This window comes from Uranotaenia lowii, chromosome 2, assembly GCF_029784155.1.
Source record: "Uranotaenia lowii strain MFRU-FL chromosome 2, ASM2978415v1, whole genome shotgun sequence".
NCBI lineage: Eukaryota > Metazoa > Arthropoda > Insecta > Diptera > Culicidae > Uranotaenia > Uranotaenia lowii.
The window spans coordinates 336,238,931-336,256,258 of NC_073692.1; the positions used below are offsets into that span (position 1 = coordinate 336,238,931).

Consider the following 17,328-nt stretch of genomic DNA (forward strand, 5'->3'; position numbering starts at 1 on the left):
GCACATTATTTCAAGGTGCAAAGAATTAAAGAACTTATTATAACTAATTAATTTGGTGCACTTAATTCAAATATGCAATTAGTTTTTTTTATCTATCAGCTTTTGTTTTTTAAAAAACTGTTGAAAATAGATGAAAATCATATAAGAAATCTCAGCATTTGTTGAAAAAACCTTAAAAATTTCAAATGAAGGTTTTAGCTAATCATAAAATTTCTTCGACACCGCAAGTACTTTTAACTTGCTAAAAAGCTATAAAAGATTTCTATTTGTTTCCTTTACCTCATTTTTTTCAAAAATTTTTAACAAATAGAAATAAAAGATTTCAGCAAAAACGTGTGAAAAGGGAATAAAAGACAAAGTAAGCAAATGCCGTTTTCAGTGAATTCAAGTAGCCCGTTTTAAGCTCTACTTATCTCAAAATCCGTTTTTAGTTTATCAGTTTCAGTTAACTTTAAATGCAATTTTAGCAAAGGATCTAAAAGAAATATAGCCAAGAGATGACATTTCCCCCACACAAATTGCTTTATAGGGGAAAGGTTTCCTAAATGGGCCTATCGGGTTAAATGACCCTACGGCTGTTTGATGAAATGGCTGACTAGACAGCTTATCTGACCAATGCATTTTGAGGGTGATACGCTTAAAACATAAGGCAAGAAAGAATTTTATGAATTTACAAACTCAAAAAAATTTAAAAAATCATACAAGGTTTTGATACATTTTGATGTAATATTTCGACTTTTAAAAATTATACGGAAAGAAGCTTAAAACAAAAACTAGGATGGTTTTTGTTTCTTACTCAAATGAACTTAAGAAATTAAACATATTTCAGCTTTTGCGGAGGTTTAATAATGATTATATAGCGGAATTACAGAGTGTTTTTGTATGCCCCCATCATGTTTGTAAAATGCCTCCATCCTAAAATAACAGGTTAAATAGAATAAATAAATGATTTTTATCAGTGAACCTTCAAATCTAAGCTCTGAATAACATCTTAAGAGAGAATTGAAGATCTAAAAACAGATTTGATAAAGTTTTTCTCATGGATGGACTGCCTCCATAGTATGGCAGCCCTAACTTTTGTTTTAGTCCATAAAATTATAATATACATAGATTTTTATAAAACTTCAGCTTTGTCGTACGGAAATTGTTACTTTCTAGCAGTTTATACGAAATTATACGGAAATATTGCCCAAAAAACAGAAATTTTGTTCAAAACATAAATAGGCGCATTTTGCCCGCACGGTTTGAGGTTCGGCATTTTAAACAACACTTGCAAAAAAATCGTTTTCTTGGAAACAGAAGAAAATTTTAACATAAGAATTACTCCATTGTATAGAAAACAGATGCCTGCACACGTGTATATAGTTTTTGTACACATATTCGATGTGATATTTGATTAAATCAGTGTTCTGCTTAATAGGCGCATATAGCCCGCTCCTCCCCTACACCCTTTACTCCACGAAAAGCAAACGGTCTAGATGTAAAACATTAAAAGGGGGAAAACGCAAAGGGCTTTTCACTCACTCTTATAGAGAGAACCTTAAGCGTTTGTTTTCGGGATTGTGATATAGCTCAGTGTGCAAGTCAGTTGCTTTCTGAGCAGATGTCCGTGAGTTCGAGCCCAAGAGTAAACATCGATCACAGTTGTACCGGATTAGTTTTTCAATGACTTGTCCGCCAACTTCATCGTTGATATAAGTCGCGAATGACATAAAGATGTTAAAACGACTATAATCGAAACAAAAAAAAAAGTTTGTAAAAAAAAGTGAAATTTTATCTCCATCTCACTCACACACATGAGACATACATTACAAAACAATGAATGGGTGTATAAACCATTTAAACGAAATTAACACTCCAGCAAAGTTCTATAAACAATTGCGAGCTATTCTTTCATGCAAATACCCTCTTATCGATAAAAACGTATAAAGAACGATCCTACGCACCGTTTTGGTTATATAGACTTGAAAGATTTCACGTGAATTCAAATAAGCAGTTTAAAAAAGGTTGCAAAATTCTCAAAGTCGTTTTTCTCAAAACGTCATAAATGAACATAGACCCTTTTCACGTGTTGGTGCTGATATTTTCAAAAGCAAACATAAAATCGTTTTTTTTTGTTTCTTTGAGTAATAAGTTAAATTAATTAAAGAAGTTTTTTGAACGGTAAGATATTTTTATTGAAAAAATTTCCTTCTAAATTGTTAAAAGCTCATTTTTTTCATCTTCATCTTTTGTTTTCAATTTTCAAATAAATCAACCAAATATTATAAAATCGTATCTTTAGTCAAATTTTTAAATTTTTCCACTTTAAATATTTTAATAAGTTTGTCATTGATTTTCAATACTCACAACCAAGTTTGTATACTTTCCAGGATTCAATATTTCAAGAGACGGTGACAAAATATGCACAGCTTGAAATTTTAAATTACAAAACCTGCGCTCGAAAATTAAAAATGTTTCTCTTTTTTTATTATTTCAAATCATTTTTCTTGCATTGATCACATATTTTTAAAATTAATCTATTCCTAGAATTGATACTAAGTAGAGGCTTTGAAGCCAAATTTAAATGGGCAATTTCAACTAAGAAAGTATATTTAAAAACACGATTTAAATACTTACAGCAATACTGGGAATTCATCATTTTTATTTCTATCAGTTTCTTAATGATCATTCAAGAAATCATTCATCAATTATCCAAACTGTACATTGACAGTTTAAGCTTTCTATGATGAATTGATCAATTGAAACTGAAGAAAAGAAATTCAAATTAAACTGTTCATTAATCAACAATGTTTATCATTATGCTGAAATGTGTTTTAATCATTGTTAATTTCTAAAATTTAGTTTTTTAATTGGTGTTAAATTTCATTTTTTCTATTCCTGTGCATTGATTCTTAAGTTCGAAGTTTTAATGTTTTTTACTATTTGAAATTTTAATTCTATTTCTGATGTACTTGAAATATTGATTTCAATGTAAACTAAACTGCTTTAAATTTATTCTAAGTTCAGAATAAAGATCATCTTTTCAAATAATTAATTCACCGAAAACAATAATTCTGATTTTTAATCTTACATTAAAATCCATCATTTTCTAAAGCATGTGTATATGAGTATGAAAATGGTTTAAGAATTAAATTTGCTTGTCTAAAAGTTTCGCTAAAATGGCAAAATAAAACATGATGTCGAATGATTAAAATAGCAAATATAACATAAAAAACTAAAATTCTAAACAAAACAAGAAAAGTACTAGATGCATCAACATGATAAATATTAAAAAAAATGACCAAAAATGCTCGAAAAGAACTTAAAATGACAATAATAACAGTTTTTTGTAGTAATAAGTGAAAAACAATGTTGAGAAAAAAACCGTTCGATTTTGGCAACACAAAAATTCGGGCGTGTTGCCAAAATCGAAAGGGACCTGTATTCATCATTTATTTGGACATGGGCTTTGAAAAAAAGATTTGTTAAGTTAGCAATGACGTTATCTACTTCAGGGTTAATATTCATAATAACCCTTCGTTTTATGAAGTATTAGATTTGAAACAGATTTTGAATGAAAAGTAATAAACCGTTTTTTATTTGAATTTTTTTTCTTGATGTGCACATAATTTTTAGCTGCTTGAAATGATTTGAAAAAAAAAAAAACAAATGATAAAATGGAAGATTAAGGCTACAGCTTTTTAAGGCAAGCAAGTAGAAACTTTGATAGATACATGCTTAAGGAGATAACGAATGAAACTACAAAGCTAATGCAAACAGGTAGCATCAATCAACGCTTTGGTTGTTATCAAGAAAATAACTGTGGCCTTTAACGTATCATTTTCTAAACTGTGTTCCATTCCAGGTCAAGTTTGAATCTTGATTCAAATACATAGACGTTCCCGAGATAATCTGTCTCAAAAAGGTTCTGGCATAAAAAGAAACTTGACAAAAAGCATCCTGTCATTGAAATTTCAACTCCTAGGGACAACCTGCTACTGCATACAGCTACAGTAACCGTGACCTTCCGGCCATAATTTTGGTCCTGTTTATGCATTGGCACCCATAAAACCATTTTTCTGTAACCATATTTCAAATATGGCCGTCAACCAAGAAAGTCTCCAGCTAAATTTCCCGACGATGGTCATCGGATGCTTATCATTCCATTCTATTGAAAGGTAGCCTCCCTTGAGCTGTCCGCGAGCACGTGCCTTCTCTGATATTGATTCGAATCGACGCGACCTTGCCGCTGGGTGATCTGGTGCGCGCAGCGCACGCGTTTGCAACTTCCCAAATCGTCTGCCCCGATCGCGTGCGCCTAATCCCCCTAGAAAGGAAAATACGATCCATCCGAAAGCGGATGGAGATCAGATAGCGGCTAGCCGATGAGCGCCACGCGTCCTACCCAAAATTTATGGTCACATCTTATTTTGAAGCAACGACGATTTGGAAGATGATCCGCGTCGGTCGTCCGCACGCGCCAAGACCAAAAGTTTTGGTCAGAAAGTGCTTCTGGGCTTTGTGGATCGAATCGGGATGGATTGTTTGTTCTTGAATGTTGGATCGGGATGGCTTTGGGAAAGAAGTTTGAGGTTAGTTGAGGAGGGTTGGTAATTTATGCTGAAAATAGGCGTAGCCACACGTTAATGGTAAGTTAACACCTTGCTAGGGGTATGTTGATCACATTTGTCCAGCAGTGGGGCTAACAGATGGAGTACAGTAGATTCAGGTGGAGTATGAGTTGTCTCATTCTCTCTTGGAAGGCTTATGTGAAGATCACTCTTCAGTGGAGCCTTTTGATGGTATTGGGCTCGTAGAAGGAGATCGCTGATCATTTAGCTCTTTTAGTCACTGGTCAAAGGGGGGCTTTTATAAAAACACGCATACAGTGGCAGCTATATTTGGTACGAGCACGTGGATCGTTCATGTTGTATAGATGGGAAGCCGTCTCGTCGTATAGACAATGCGAAACCCGAAGACGCCCGAAGTGAGCGAACATGCGAGCGTGTTGGGGCTCGCGTTTGTGATATCGCCGTTTAGTGTACGCGAAGACACAGCACGATCAAGTACGACGGAACACGAAGCGCACACGCATACACCGAACTCAGCCAGCTAGCTCGCGATCGCCTGGATCGGTTTTATATTATTTTATTTTCGTAATTTTATTATATCGACAGTGGTCAGCTGGAGCCATATGTAGAACGTTCCTCGTGCAAGCGCCAAGAGAGTTTTGTTGGTAGACGCGAATCCTACACGCAGCAAGTCGTTTTCGTGCTTCGCGCGCAGAGTTTTTTCAGAGTTGTGCGATCGCGGCGGCAACGAACGAACGTTCGAAAAAAAAGTAAAACAAAACACCTCAGCTGGAGTCAGTTTTTTTGGAGACGGATCGTCCCCGGGTGACAGCCGAAATTTGAAGGACGTCGTTTGTCCAGAAGGAGCGGCCGGTTGATAAAATCGGTGACGGGAACGTGTTCGAATTACGAGAAAAAAAAAGGTTTTTGTCGAAGTCGGATCGATTTTGGACCTCGACCGGTGAATTACATCAGAAAAGCAACAAGTGGCACGTTGTTTCTGTGGAAAACAAACAAAGTCTGTGTTTTAACAGTTGATGTTGTGAGTTAAGTGATGTCTTAAAACGGAGAATTTGATTGTTCAGTGGATGATTGAAAACCTTGAAAAACCCTAAAAAAAGTGTAACTGTTTCTCGCTAATTTGCAACATTGTAGAACCTTGTGCCAAACGCAACCTGTAGATTAGCAGAAGTTCAACTAACTGTCAAGTCAAGTAGTGCAACAGAAAAAGTCTTGTCTCGTCTTAGAGATCCCAGATCAGCCAATCAGTGGCTGTTTGCAAAATCCTGGGCGCGTAGTTCGATAGAACGCAGTCTGACACAATTGCAAACCCCAACAAATTATCCGTCTAAAAGCTACCGTTTTGGTACGATCAAAATCGAGACTCAGCGTCCGTCCCCCCATCGAAGTTGAAATCTACCGCGCGAGGCGGTGAACAGAAACGACGACGACCAAATTAAAAGATAAAAATAATCTCGAAAAGGGGATCAAAACATTAGAAAAGTCCCAAAAAAAGAAGCAGCTAGCGGCAGCAGAATCTAGGCCGGTGAGCAGAAACGCAACCTGGAGGAAGGCGAAAGCGAAGAACGGGTAGTTGGAGTGTAAAATTTATACCAAAACGTCGGCAGCGTGTTTTTCGACGTTTGCCGTTTCCTGGTGTGGTTTTTTTTGGGAGCAGCAAAACAACGTGGGACTACGAGGGAGTCATCAACCAGCGCACGCATCGGACTACGCTTCGTTCGGATCGAGTGAGTGACCCTTCGAAGGAAGATAAACAGCGTGCTGAAGCAGGGAAGAAGCTGTTGCATATCAGAAGCTGTCGTGTACCGGTAGCAACAACGAGAGTTCATCCATCTGTCAAAACACCCAACCCAAACACCCCATAAGTGAGAGAGCGTGAGTGACCCCCGGCACCATACCAAAATACAAGAATTCCTCAGTTTGCTCGGGCTAGCGTGTTTTGCGGTTGCGAATTTTCCCGGCTCGTGGAAATTCGGTAAGAACGCGGGTGCCAGTGAAAGTGAAAAACACCGAAAAATATACACCAGACACGGCCCTTTTCCCATTAAACTTGTCCGGAAGTTTGAGTGTGTCCCACCGCAAAATCTGTGTGCTACGTAGTGCGATTCCCCCAAGAAGTGCAAAGTGCTCTAGAACCCGAGGTTCCCGTTGAACCTGTCGCCGCGAAACCGCGAGTGTGAATCTTCCTCTGGTTCCGGTTCCGATAAAAGCCGCAAAAATTTGGGAAATAATGGATCCGAATGCGGCGCGTGACTCGCGCTACAATCTGAACTACAGCATGAGTATGATGAGCGAAACGCCGGAAATTTACGGTAATCCGAACGTTTCGCTGGCTCGACCCCCGAGCGGCGGGCTGGTCGGTCAGGTCATGTCCCGCGGGGGCAGCCTGATGAGTGCCGGTAACGGGCCACAGTGCGGTTCTGGTGGCGGTGGAGGCGGCGGCGGAGGTGGTGGTGGCGGTCTATCACGCGGTATCAAACGCACCAACTCGGACTGTTACGACGATGGCCGGCAGCTGGTCGGGTCCCAGGGACTGACCGGCCTCGAAGGTTGCCAAGTGGGGTCCGATGTGGTAGACGAAAGCTACACCTCGTTGCAGCCGAAGAAATCGCCACCGAGCAATGGGAAGAAAACCAAGGGCCGTGTCAAGATTAAGATGGAATACATCGATAATAAGTTGCGACGGTACACGACCTTCTCGAAACGCAAAACCGGAATCATGAAAAAGGTAAGGATTATGCACTTTTCCAGGCCGGGTTCCCGAAAGCATAACAAGTTCAATGTTTTGATTGTGCGGAACTGTCAAAATCATATGGTGAGTGCCTGTCGCTCTTAATTGGCTGGCCGTGTACCATCTGATCAGTTACCCCAAAATATTCGCGTTCCTTCTTGTTCGATTCAAACTCCCGCAAAGATAATTATATCTGTTGGCCAAAACGCTTGTAAAATGGTTGACCAGTTGTGATAAGAAATGTATTTTATTCAAAATCCAAACGAAAAGTGTAGCACTCACCATTTATACGAGGAATCAGTGTTGCTAGTGTTCAGTTCAAGCACCTCATTATCTTATCGGTGTTTTCGGTATCTGTTATCTAAAATTGCGCAGCATTTGTTGGCGATAAGATGTGCGCCTTCGGTTGTGATTCATGTGTGCGACAAATTTTAGTTTTTTTTTTGCCTTTTATGGCTTACCTTCGAGAAAAGTTGGCATTATTGAAACTTTAGCTTGACTGATGCAATCCTGTGAAAAAGTTTTGTTTTGGTTTCGTGCATTTTCATCATCAAACACATAACTTCCCGAACCACTATTGAAAATCGAAACTAAGCATGAGCAAGCAATTTCAATCTTGGGATAACATCTACACAAAATAAAACAACCAATTTTCAATCAACAGAACCTGGCAACCCTGCTACAATGTTTTGGTTCACTCGTCAACCCGAATGCCGCTCAATACTCTCAACTTGCATGCAAGCCGGCAAGCTTCTCTCATTCCGGGTGCTCTCATTCTCATTTTAAGGGATCTCACCGCAGCGAGTTCCCTCTCGATTCGAGAGTTCCCCATCCCGATTAGTTCATTTTCATGCTTCTGTACCGATGATGGTCCGAATCGGTGGACCAAGTGCGGGATGATGGGATGCATCTTTTTATTATTATGCTTCGAATTTTGCTTCAATTTTCTTTACGTGCTTTTGCTTATTCCCGTTCGCTCTTTGGTCATGTGGACCCAGATATTGACGACCCGGATGGGACACCAAGGGGAGAGTGCAGTGCAATGTTTTGAATTCTTTGTGTGATTTTATTTCTCGTTGGCTGCTGACTGTGTCGGCCCAGGTTGCCTACACATCGTAGCAGCGAATCATCTGCTCATGTGGCTGGCTACCGAACTGTGGAGCTTCGGAGTCGATCCGGTGCAATGGCAACCGACTGAACGCTCTTCTTGTTTCAACTCAATGAGCACCGGCTATGCAGGTTCGGTTTGACTTTAATTTTTTTTCGGTGGAGTTTTATTTTTTTTTGGTTTACCTACTACCTTTTCCCGTTTTTTTTCGTATGGTGTGTGCGTTTATGGGTGCCCTTCGTTTTTATTTTATTCGGGTACCCTCTACCATGCGTTCTTTTTTCCGTTTTTTTTTTTACCGGGAAGCAAAATGCAGCTTATTTAAAAAATTAACCACAAATTGGAAAGCACGAAAATCGTTTGGTTGATATTATTTTTCACAATACTACGTGATACTGATGCTACGTATGTGCGACCAACCTTGCCGTTTTCTACCCATATCCAACAGAGAGGTCATGAACAGAAATTTCAACAGAACATTATAAGTGTCGAATGTTTATGGCCATCAGTGTAAATAGCTATTTTGATAATGTGAAGTTCAAGACAATCAATTGCTCAAAATTTAACAAATGCGTTTTGATAAGTGGTCGGCAGTGTATCTTTAATTGATCCGAAAGAAAAACCAATGGATCAAAGCGAGCTTTTGTTCGTCGATATTCGCACGTGTGTTCCAAACTTTTTTGTTATTATGCTTTGAACTTTACCTTCATTTTGCGTGCGCTAAGATATTTTCGACATATACAATAAAAATTTGAGCGTATTCGTTTAGTTGCTCAATAACTTTAGAGCTATACATTTGCAAGTTCAACTAGGGCTTGGCTCTATCACTTTGCGATTGTGTAGCAATGCCTAGTGGGTCGGCGCTTGAGATGGCGCTTATTTGATTTATTCGTTGCAGTGTTTAGGGGTCAGGGCTGACTAAAGCTTTGTTCTTTTAGAAATGAGACACTTTCTTTTGCTGATAGCTCATTTACTAGTAATCGAACATTGACGAAACCGTTGATTATTCAAAGAGTTACTGTGTGTGAGTGGTGGGAAAGTATGCAAACACTATCAAAAATGCATACAAAGTTCAAATCAAGCATTGGAGTGATGCACATGATCAGCAACTACGGTTACTGGTCATCAGGGAAGTCAAGTATCATACCAGAATTTCAAATTCTTAATAAGCGAAAAACTAAGTGTCTAAATCGCTGGAAAGTCCAACATTTTTCTCCAATAAGCTGAAAGTGTTGCCTAGCTGTGATAAGTCATTTAAACCTAACCTCGAACAACACATTTTTGCTAGTTCCTGAGCTCGTAAGCTGAATATCCGGTACCAAGCCTAAGAAACAAATGATTTCTGAGGGACAACAAAACTTATGAAAAACCCTATTTCAAACAAATTTAGCGTTTGAATCCTATAACATGTCTGCTCGTGGCAAGGTCCCTAGCATAATAAAATATGTATTTGCTGGTTTTTCCATTTAAAACGCTGGCTCAAAAATAATCAAGTTTTGTTATTTCGAAATAGCTGTATTCACTAAATTGGCTGCTGTGTCTTTTAAAAGAGAAATATTGGACCGAAAAGTAACTAAAATTGAAGGAGGAGGTTTCAGCCTCCTAAAATACAGATTGGACGAAGTGTAAATTGGAAAAAACTGATCAATATTATAACTGAAAAAAGTGTGCGCTGGCCGATGGAAGATACCAAGAATCAACAAAGAAGTTTTCTAACAAAAATCGATAAGTTATTTTTTCCAATTTTTTCATGAATTATCATAAGATTACCTTCATTTCCTTCATAAAAAGTATTTCGATCAAATGAATGATTTTTGAGATACACGCATTCGTAACTGTCCCATTTCAAAATTAACTAAGCTTTAGAAACGGCACAAGCTATAACAAGAAAAAATATAAAAGTCAAAATTATTCAAATTAAAAAAGTTCATAAGAATAATTTATTAAGATTTTGTGAAATGGAAAATGATGCCATAATTCTACGTAAATCTTGTGGCTGTGTATGATATACAACCTTTTAAAACTTTGTACGTAAAAATTATGTTTTTCATCCGCATGCATTGAAAATACTTTGGTTAACATTTCTATATTTTTTGCACAATTTTAAAATCAGTAGTTTTTCTAAAAAACAAATATTTTAAAAATTTCCATACATTTCTGTGGAATTGGCATACTTATACATATGCAAGCAACGAAGTAGTATACCTAAGGAATCTAGCTATCCTGTAATGGAAATTGCAATTTCTGATTCATCTGCATTTTCAGTCCAACTTCTGAATACATGATTCCAGACTTAACACAGAAGACTCGATTCGACATTTTTAACCTTCTTCTGAATCAAATCTGGATGTATTCAGAATCTCAATTTAAAATATCATTTTGAGCCTGAATTTTTAATCAAATTTTTCTATATCAATTCTGAATCCAAAAAACTTTTTAGCGCATTTTCGGCACACAGATTTGCTAAATAGGCATTGGATTTTTGCAACCCTTTCTATGGGTGTATGAGAAGTTTAATATTGTATGCGAAGTGATTGTTCTATTCTTCAATTTCATCATGTTTTCACATTTTACTGCAAAAAAGGAATGAAAGATTCCTTCTTCTCAACGAAATTTGTACTACGTTTTTAAAAATATCTTCAAGAAAACAAAATATACTAATCACATATGTTTTGTTTTTGTTTAAACCCTACAAAAACGAACCAAAATTGACATAATAAAAGTTCTAATTTTGATTCATCATGCCGTAGAGTAACGAACCAATCAATGTCCCACTTCAGCGATCGCAACGAAACCCTCCCGTTTAATCCCAATCGAAGACGACGGCAGACGCTCCAATCAATTAATTGAAAAAGTGTTAATTATGTCCGCCAAGTTGGACCAACTAACATGAATTAGATAGATGGGGAGGCAGGGTTCAGTCTCGTGCGAAAATGAAGTTATGCCCACTCGTTTTTCTCTACTTATTTTGTTTTCGGGGGACCATCTTCTATTAAAAGATTCGGCAGCAACACCAAAGCTTTTCGGCAACTGACGTCTGATCTGTTTTAAAGATGCCTGAATCTGAAGATAAGAGTCTGCCCTATGCGTTAAACTGTTTCCATTCGCTTTTCCTCTTATGCCGGCACCATGAGTCGCAGAGTGTTCCAGCTTTTGGACTGATCGCGATTGGAGCCCCCTTTTCTTTTTCGTATAAAATTCACTCTCATTTAACGCCTGTTCCAATAGGTTTTTGTCCGGTTGACTTAAGCCGGGATGGGGCAGAGATCTCCTCGATAGATCAATTGGATAGTTGAGGAGCTCGATTGGATTTTCTTCATTATTGCCGTGAGGGGACCCGAAAACGATTCAAAGTGGGCCCCACTCTTGATCGATTGATGGCTATCTCTCCGCTGCTCTACGCTTCTTTTAGACCAATGATCCGCACGGTATTGACAGTTGTTTCGAGTCAATCGAAAATTTATTGTTATAATTTTATGGTCAGTTTGATAAATTGGTAAAAAACAGAGGAGTTTGAGGGGTGAAAGACACACAAATCATAACTACAGTTTCCCGCATTGAAAGCTCCTAAAAACATAAATTCCTGAAATTTTAATCTAAGATTTTCCAATGAGAGTAGGAAAAGGACAGAAACACAGCAACTTGCTCTCGTTTGGCAGTGCACTAATTAATTTAAATTTCAACATCACATATACACTCATATCAATTAAGTGGACCGCAAAAAGTCCCACCTTCACCTCATTTCCTGTTTGCGGTTTCCGAAAAGCTCGCTCGCGCCAATGCGTTGTGATCATGCCGCGTTATGTTTGCTGCGCCCGGTTAATGTTTGTTATCACTTACTCCCGGGAGAATCGGAGTGAACTAAATGCAATAAAAAATAAGACGATTTAAGGCTCGCGCGCCACATGCCAAAACAGATAATTAACGCAAAACGTGGTGGCGAAATTTTGTTCACCGCTTGTTGCCATTTTTTTTGTTGTGGTTTCTCCTGTCCAGAGATCGTCAGACAGTGGTGAAGAAAAACTTAAATTTTCGGCTAATTTTGGGCTCCCGCTGTTCCGTTTTGTGTATGGGTCATAAAGATTTTACGTTTATGTTCTTGGTCTGCTGGCGCATCGGAGCTGACCCATCAAAAGGAACCTGACGCCGGCCGCCACCTACATAAGGGTCAAACCTTCGAGTTTTGGGTAACAAATTGATTTTTTCTTCTCCTGGACGTATATTATCGCAGGTTGTGAGTGAGCAACTTTTAATTTAAATTGTAAAATGAGCCAATTACTGTTCCTTTCTCTTTTTAAACTTTTTTTTTTCTCAAAAGAAATACTACTGAAGCCCTTATGAGATTGTTAGGGTTAATAACAGTATTTTACAAATTAATTGAGAATTTCAGTAAGTACACCCATAGGAGATGTTGCCAAAATCCAATGCCTATTTAGCTAAACTCTGTGCCGAAAATGCGCTGAAAAGTGTACTGTACCAAAGATTATATGATTAGAAAAGCACTTATAAAGATTCGAGCTTCCGAGTAAAATGATGTATGATCACTTCATTTAAGCGAAACAAGAAAAATATTGTACGAGATTGTCAACCTTTTGAATAATTCATCAAAAAAAATAGTGAGAATCGAACTCACTGCACATCTCGGCTTGCCAATCCGGTATGTTACCCATTGCTCCATCTGAGTCGGTTAGCAATCGGAAATTTATTGGCATAGTGTGCCACCGCCGATTACCTAGAAAAGGCGGCTGCCGTTCGGCCGGTGTATTTTTTTCATCCTCCTTTGTCTTGTGATAAGATATGGGATATGTTTTATTTTGTTTCTTTCAGAAATTTGCGCTAAGAGAACCATGTCTAATATTGGAAGGCTTGTTTATGCCGGTCCGGCATATAATCTTATACCGATAATTCCACCTCCAAGGAAGTTAATAATTGGAGTAGAGTTTGAGTTGTAGGTGAAGATAAATAGAATAATCAAAAAATGCCATCCAAACCTATTACAAAACCAAAAACTCTTCAAGAACTTTTAATTTTTTGTGTTTTTGAGGTTTTTATCGAAAACGTAAAGCGAAGATTCTTTTAGCAAGTTGATAAGCCATTTCAAACATCTCCAAATATCCCATTAAAATTTTGAATACAGGAAAAAAACTAAATGGTGAGCTCAATTCAAAAATATGATTCCACATATGAGGAAATATTTCTAAGTTGGGGTATTTAAATAAATGTTACTAACCTCTTACTTAAGCTTCTCTATGCAACAAAACCCGACTGGATTCCCACAGTCTAAGCTCACTTAATCGCGATTGATAAAGTTTTAAACATCAAACAAGAATATCTTGATAAATTGTCTTTTTCGGAAATCAGAGGTCCAATGTAAACTAGTTTTTTTTCCTTCTCCATCTCTCTCCTTCTCATTTCATCTTTTCAAATACCGCCCAGGGGACTTTCTTCATCAATTATCAAGATTCGTGTCTATTTGGTGATACGAAACCGATTAGCCATTCAATAAAAGCGGGAGAAGAGATTGATCTGTTGAATCACTTGAACCTTTGGATCGAATCGACCAAACAGAAAAAAAAAAACTAGCCCCAAAATACACCGGTTTAATTCCGCTGAATCGCAACCTCACAGCAGGGATTCACAGGTTGTTCAACATTTGTGGATTGATACAAAACATTCAAATCTATTGTAATCCCCCCCCCCCCCCCCCCCATTCCATTTGAATTTGAACGGCGCAGCACCATGAGCTGTTCGGTTTTGTGACTGTAAACAAAGATTATGATGATCGAACTGAGATGGCTGATGGTTTTTTTTTCTCAATTCATTCCCTCTTTTAATTTGTTGATCGTTGTTGTTTGCCTTTACGCAGCAATGGGGCGAAGTGCGTATCGCATGCAAACAAAAATACCGATGTAATGCTGATCTCAGGGATTTGCTCTTTTCTAGCCAGTCATTCGGTCAAGCCGAAACCGACCCACTTTGATTTCCCTGTGTTCAGTATTAAAAGATTTAGAATAAAAAAAACAGGATAGTCTATTTTTTTATAAGCTTTACAAATTGCATTAAATTTTCTAATTTCATACAAGACCAAAATAAGACTCTTCAAAGTAGACGCCTTAATATGGCCTTCTTACGAAGGAAAGAATACAAATTCGTTACTATTTACTGAAGAAACCCATTTGATGATGTTTACAACCATAGGATGTTTTATTTTGTCGCTAAAACCTTGTTTAGGTATAATATGTTCAAAAAAGATTTTTTTCATCACCTTCATATTTTTTTAAAAGTATTTTTTAACAATTTTTGAAAAGTTTGATAATACAACATTCAGTTCTGATCAAGGACAAAAAGTATGAATATAATATGGACATTAGAGTGCCCCAAATGACCCAACATTTGAAAAAGTTATGCGCTGCAGGCTTAAATTGATCCTAGGCCTAGAACAAGGTCCCATACCAAATTTGGACCAGATCGGATCACGGGAAAGGGTCGCTCAACGAGCCTAAAGTTTGTATGAGGTTTTGAGACATTTTGTTCGGGAGGAACATGAAAATTCAGTTTTTCATTGATAACTTTTGTCCCCTTCGGCCGATTTCTTTTGAAAATGGTTTTTCTTAAAGCCTAAACTATGACCAATATTTCACCCGAAGACTGCATTTCGATGAGAGTTAAGGATACAAAAGTTATTAGGCTTCAAAAAATAGCTATCTTTTTTTAAGAGTGATGTTCATCACTATTAATTAAAGACACTGCTTCAAACATTTTGACGCAGCAGTAACAGTGATGAATATCACTCTGAAAAAAGTTACCCCATTTTTGAAGTCTAATAACTTTTTTATCATAAGTCGAATTGGATGCAGTCTTGGGATGAAATATTTGTCATAGTTTAGGCTTTCAGAAAAACCGTTTTCAAAAGAAATCAGCCGAAGAGGACCAAAGTTATTCATGAAAAACTGGATTTTCATGATCCTACAATTTTTAGGCTCGTTGAGCGACCCCTTCCCGTGGTCCGATCTGGCCCAAATTTGGCATGAGATCTTGTACTAGGCATAGGATCTATTTAAGCCTGCAGCGCACAACATTTCACAAGCTTGAAATTTCCCAAACAAGTTTGGGGCAGTCTAATAGACATCTATTAGGCGAAAGCAATTGAGATACAAGTATTGATTTATTCAAACTTGTCATAAAACAAAATAAACACAACCAAGTTGTTCCAATGTGTTGGTTGTTTAAAAAAAAAATATTGTTAAGATAGTAAACCATACTTCACAATGTGCTTGAGATATAATTCAGCCCATTCGCTTTTCACTTTAGAAATTGGTACCTAATATTTATTCTTCAAAGATGAGAAACTCCATAGCAATTAAGTTCAATTGAGCCAATTCTCATCATGAAATCTTAAAAAACATGATTTTATCATATATGATAGAATAGGGTGCCAGATTTTTTCCCGCACTTATCCAGGCCGGACAAATCCGGGAAATTTTATCTTAAAACCAGGCAAAAACCGGGCATTTGCTTCCAAAATTTTCAATTCTAAATTCTGGCAATATCTGGGCAAATTTAACCGAAACCCAGCAATCATTCAACAAAAGACAAAAAAAAACACTTTAAACTTTTTTGTTTTCATCGAAACGGATCAGCGGAGTTTGCATGAAAAATTTCATTTTTAGCCGAAAATATAAAAAATTATGATAACCCAATATAAATTTTTTGTTTTTTTTGCCAATAAAGAGTATAAATCCGGGCAAATACGGGCATTTCTCCATGAAATACGAGCAACTGGGACAGACCGTATCTTTCCCTTATTTAGAACATCCGGGCAAGTCCGGTTAAATCCGCGCAATCAGGCAAGCTTATGATAGAATATTAAAGATTGAGAATAACTTGCATTAACACTTTTACTGAATACCTAGAATCAATTATGCTTGCGATGATGAACCTTAAACTGTTGTATATTTTACCTATGTATGTATAATATTTGAAAAAAAAAATCAGTTTAGTTTGGTGAAAGTCAGTTTGAATTAACTCGACAGCATGAAAAATGAATGTTGACAAACACATCAAGAATGAATTCAATTTCTAGTATGGCATTTTTAAACTTATAATACAAATTTTTTTGTTCCTTCAGTCGCAGTACAGAGTTTTTTTTTTATTCTCCTCGAGATGTTCTGCGGGAATCATCAGAAAAAAAGCACAACATGAAATTTTGAAGTTTGAAATATCTTGTATTTCAAATGAAAAAAATTTCTCTTTGCAATATTGAAAAATAATGTAGTTTAAAGTGATTTTACGGAACATTGTACAGTTTTGACAAAAATTGAAATTAAAATACTTGTATTATTAAAATGTGTTAAATTCCATCCGATTCATTTTAAGTTGAAAACAGATTAACTTAAAAAAGTTCAGTCGCTTTGTTAAAAACATCTAAAGAACATTTCAACATATCTCTTGATGCAGAGTGGATAAAAATCTATGATTTTTTTCAAAAAAAAAAATCTGATTTTTCTTATTCAATTTTTTTTTATTTATATCACTTTTTTTTATTTCAATTGGATTTTTTCTAAAAAATTGCACTTAAGGGAAATATTTTAGCATCCGAAGGTTCTTCCATCATGTGATAAAGATGAGTCGCTTAACTCAGCTTTATAAAGGCTGTATAAGTGTGACATTCATGATTCATGATTTTTAACATTCATCAGAGACCAATGCTTTTCAAACTAAATTTACATCGATTCGACTTTGTATCTAACGACTCGAAACGATTGACGTTTTTCTTGGAAAATTTCCCTGTTCCCTGTCTAATTTAATAATTTGAATACATTTTTTTATTTTTTTTAAATTTATATGGCTTATGGCTGAAAGAAAAAATTATCGAAATTCACCAAACACTTTTTATAGACGGACCACGAGTTGGC

At 36.9% G+C, this 17,328-nt stretch overlaps 1 protein-coding gene across 1 annotated transcript in view; it reads left to right on the top strand.

Moving 5' to 3' along the window:
• Positions 1–5,035: 5,035 nt before the first annotated feature.
• Positions 5,036–17,328, top strand: part of LOC129745506 (serum response factor homolog) — a 62,772-nt gene continuing 50,479 nt past the window's right edge. The window contains exon 1 of the mRNA XM_055738610.1: positions 5,036–7,302. Within this exon, the coding sequence (XP_055594585.1) occupies positions 6,805–7,302 (498 nt within the window). The 5' untranslated portion in view covers positions 5,036–6,804. The remainder of the gene's footprint in view (positions 7,303–17,328) is intronic.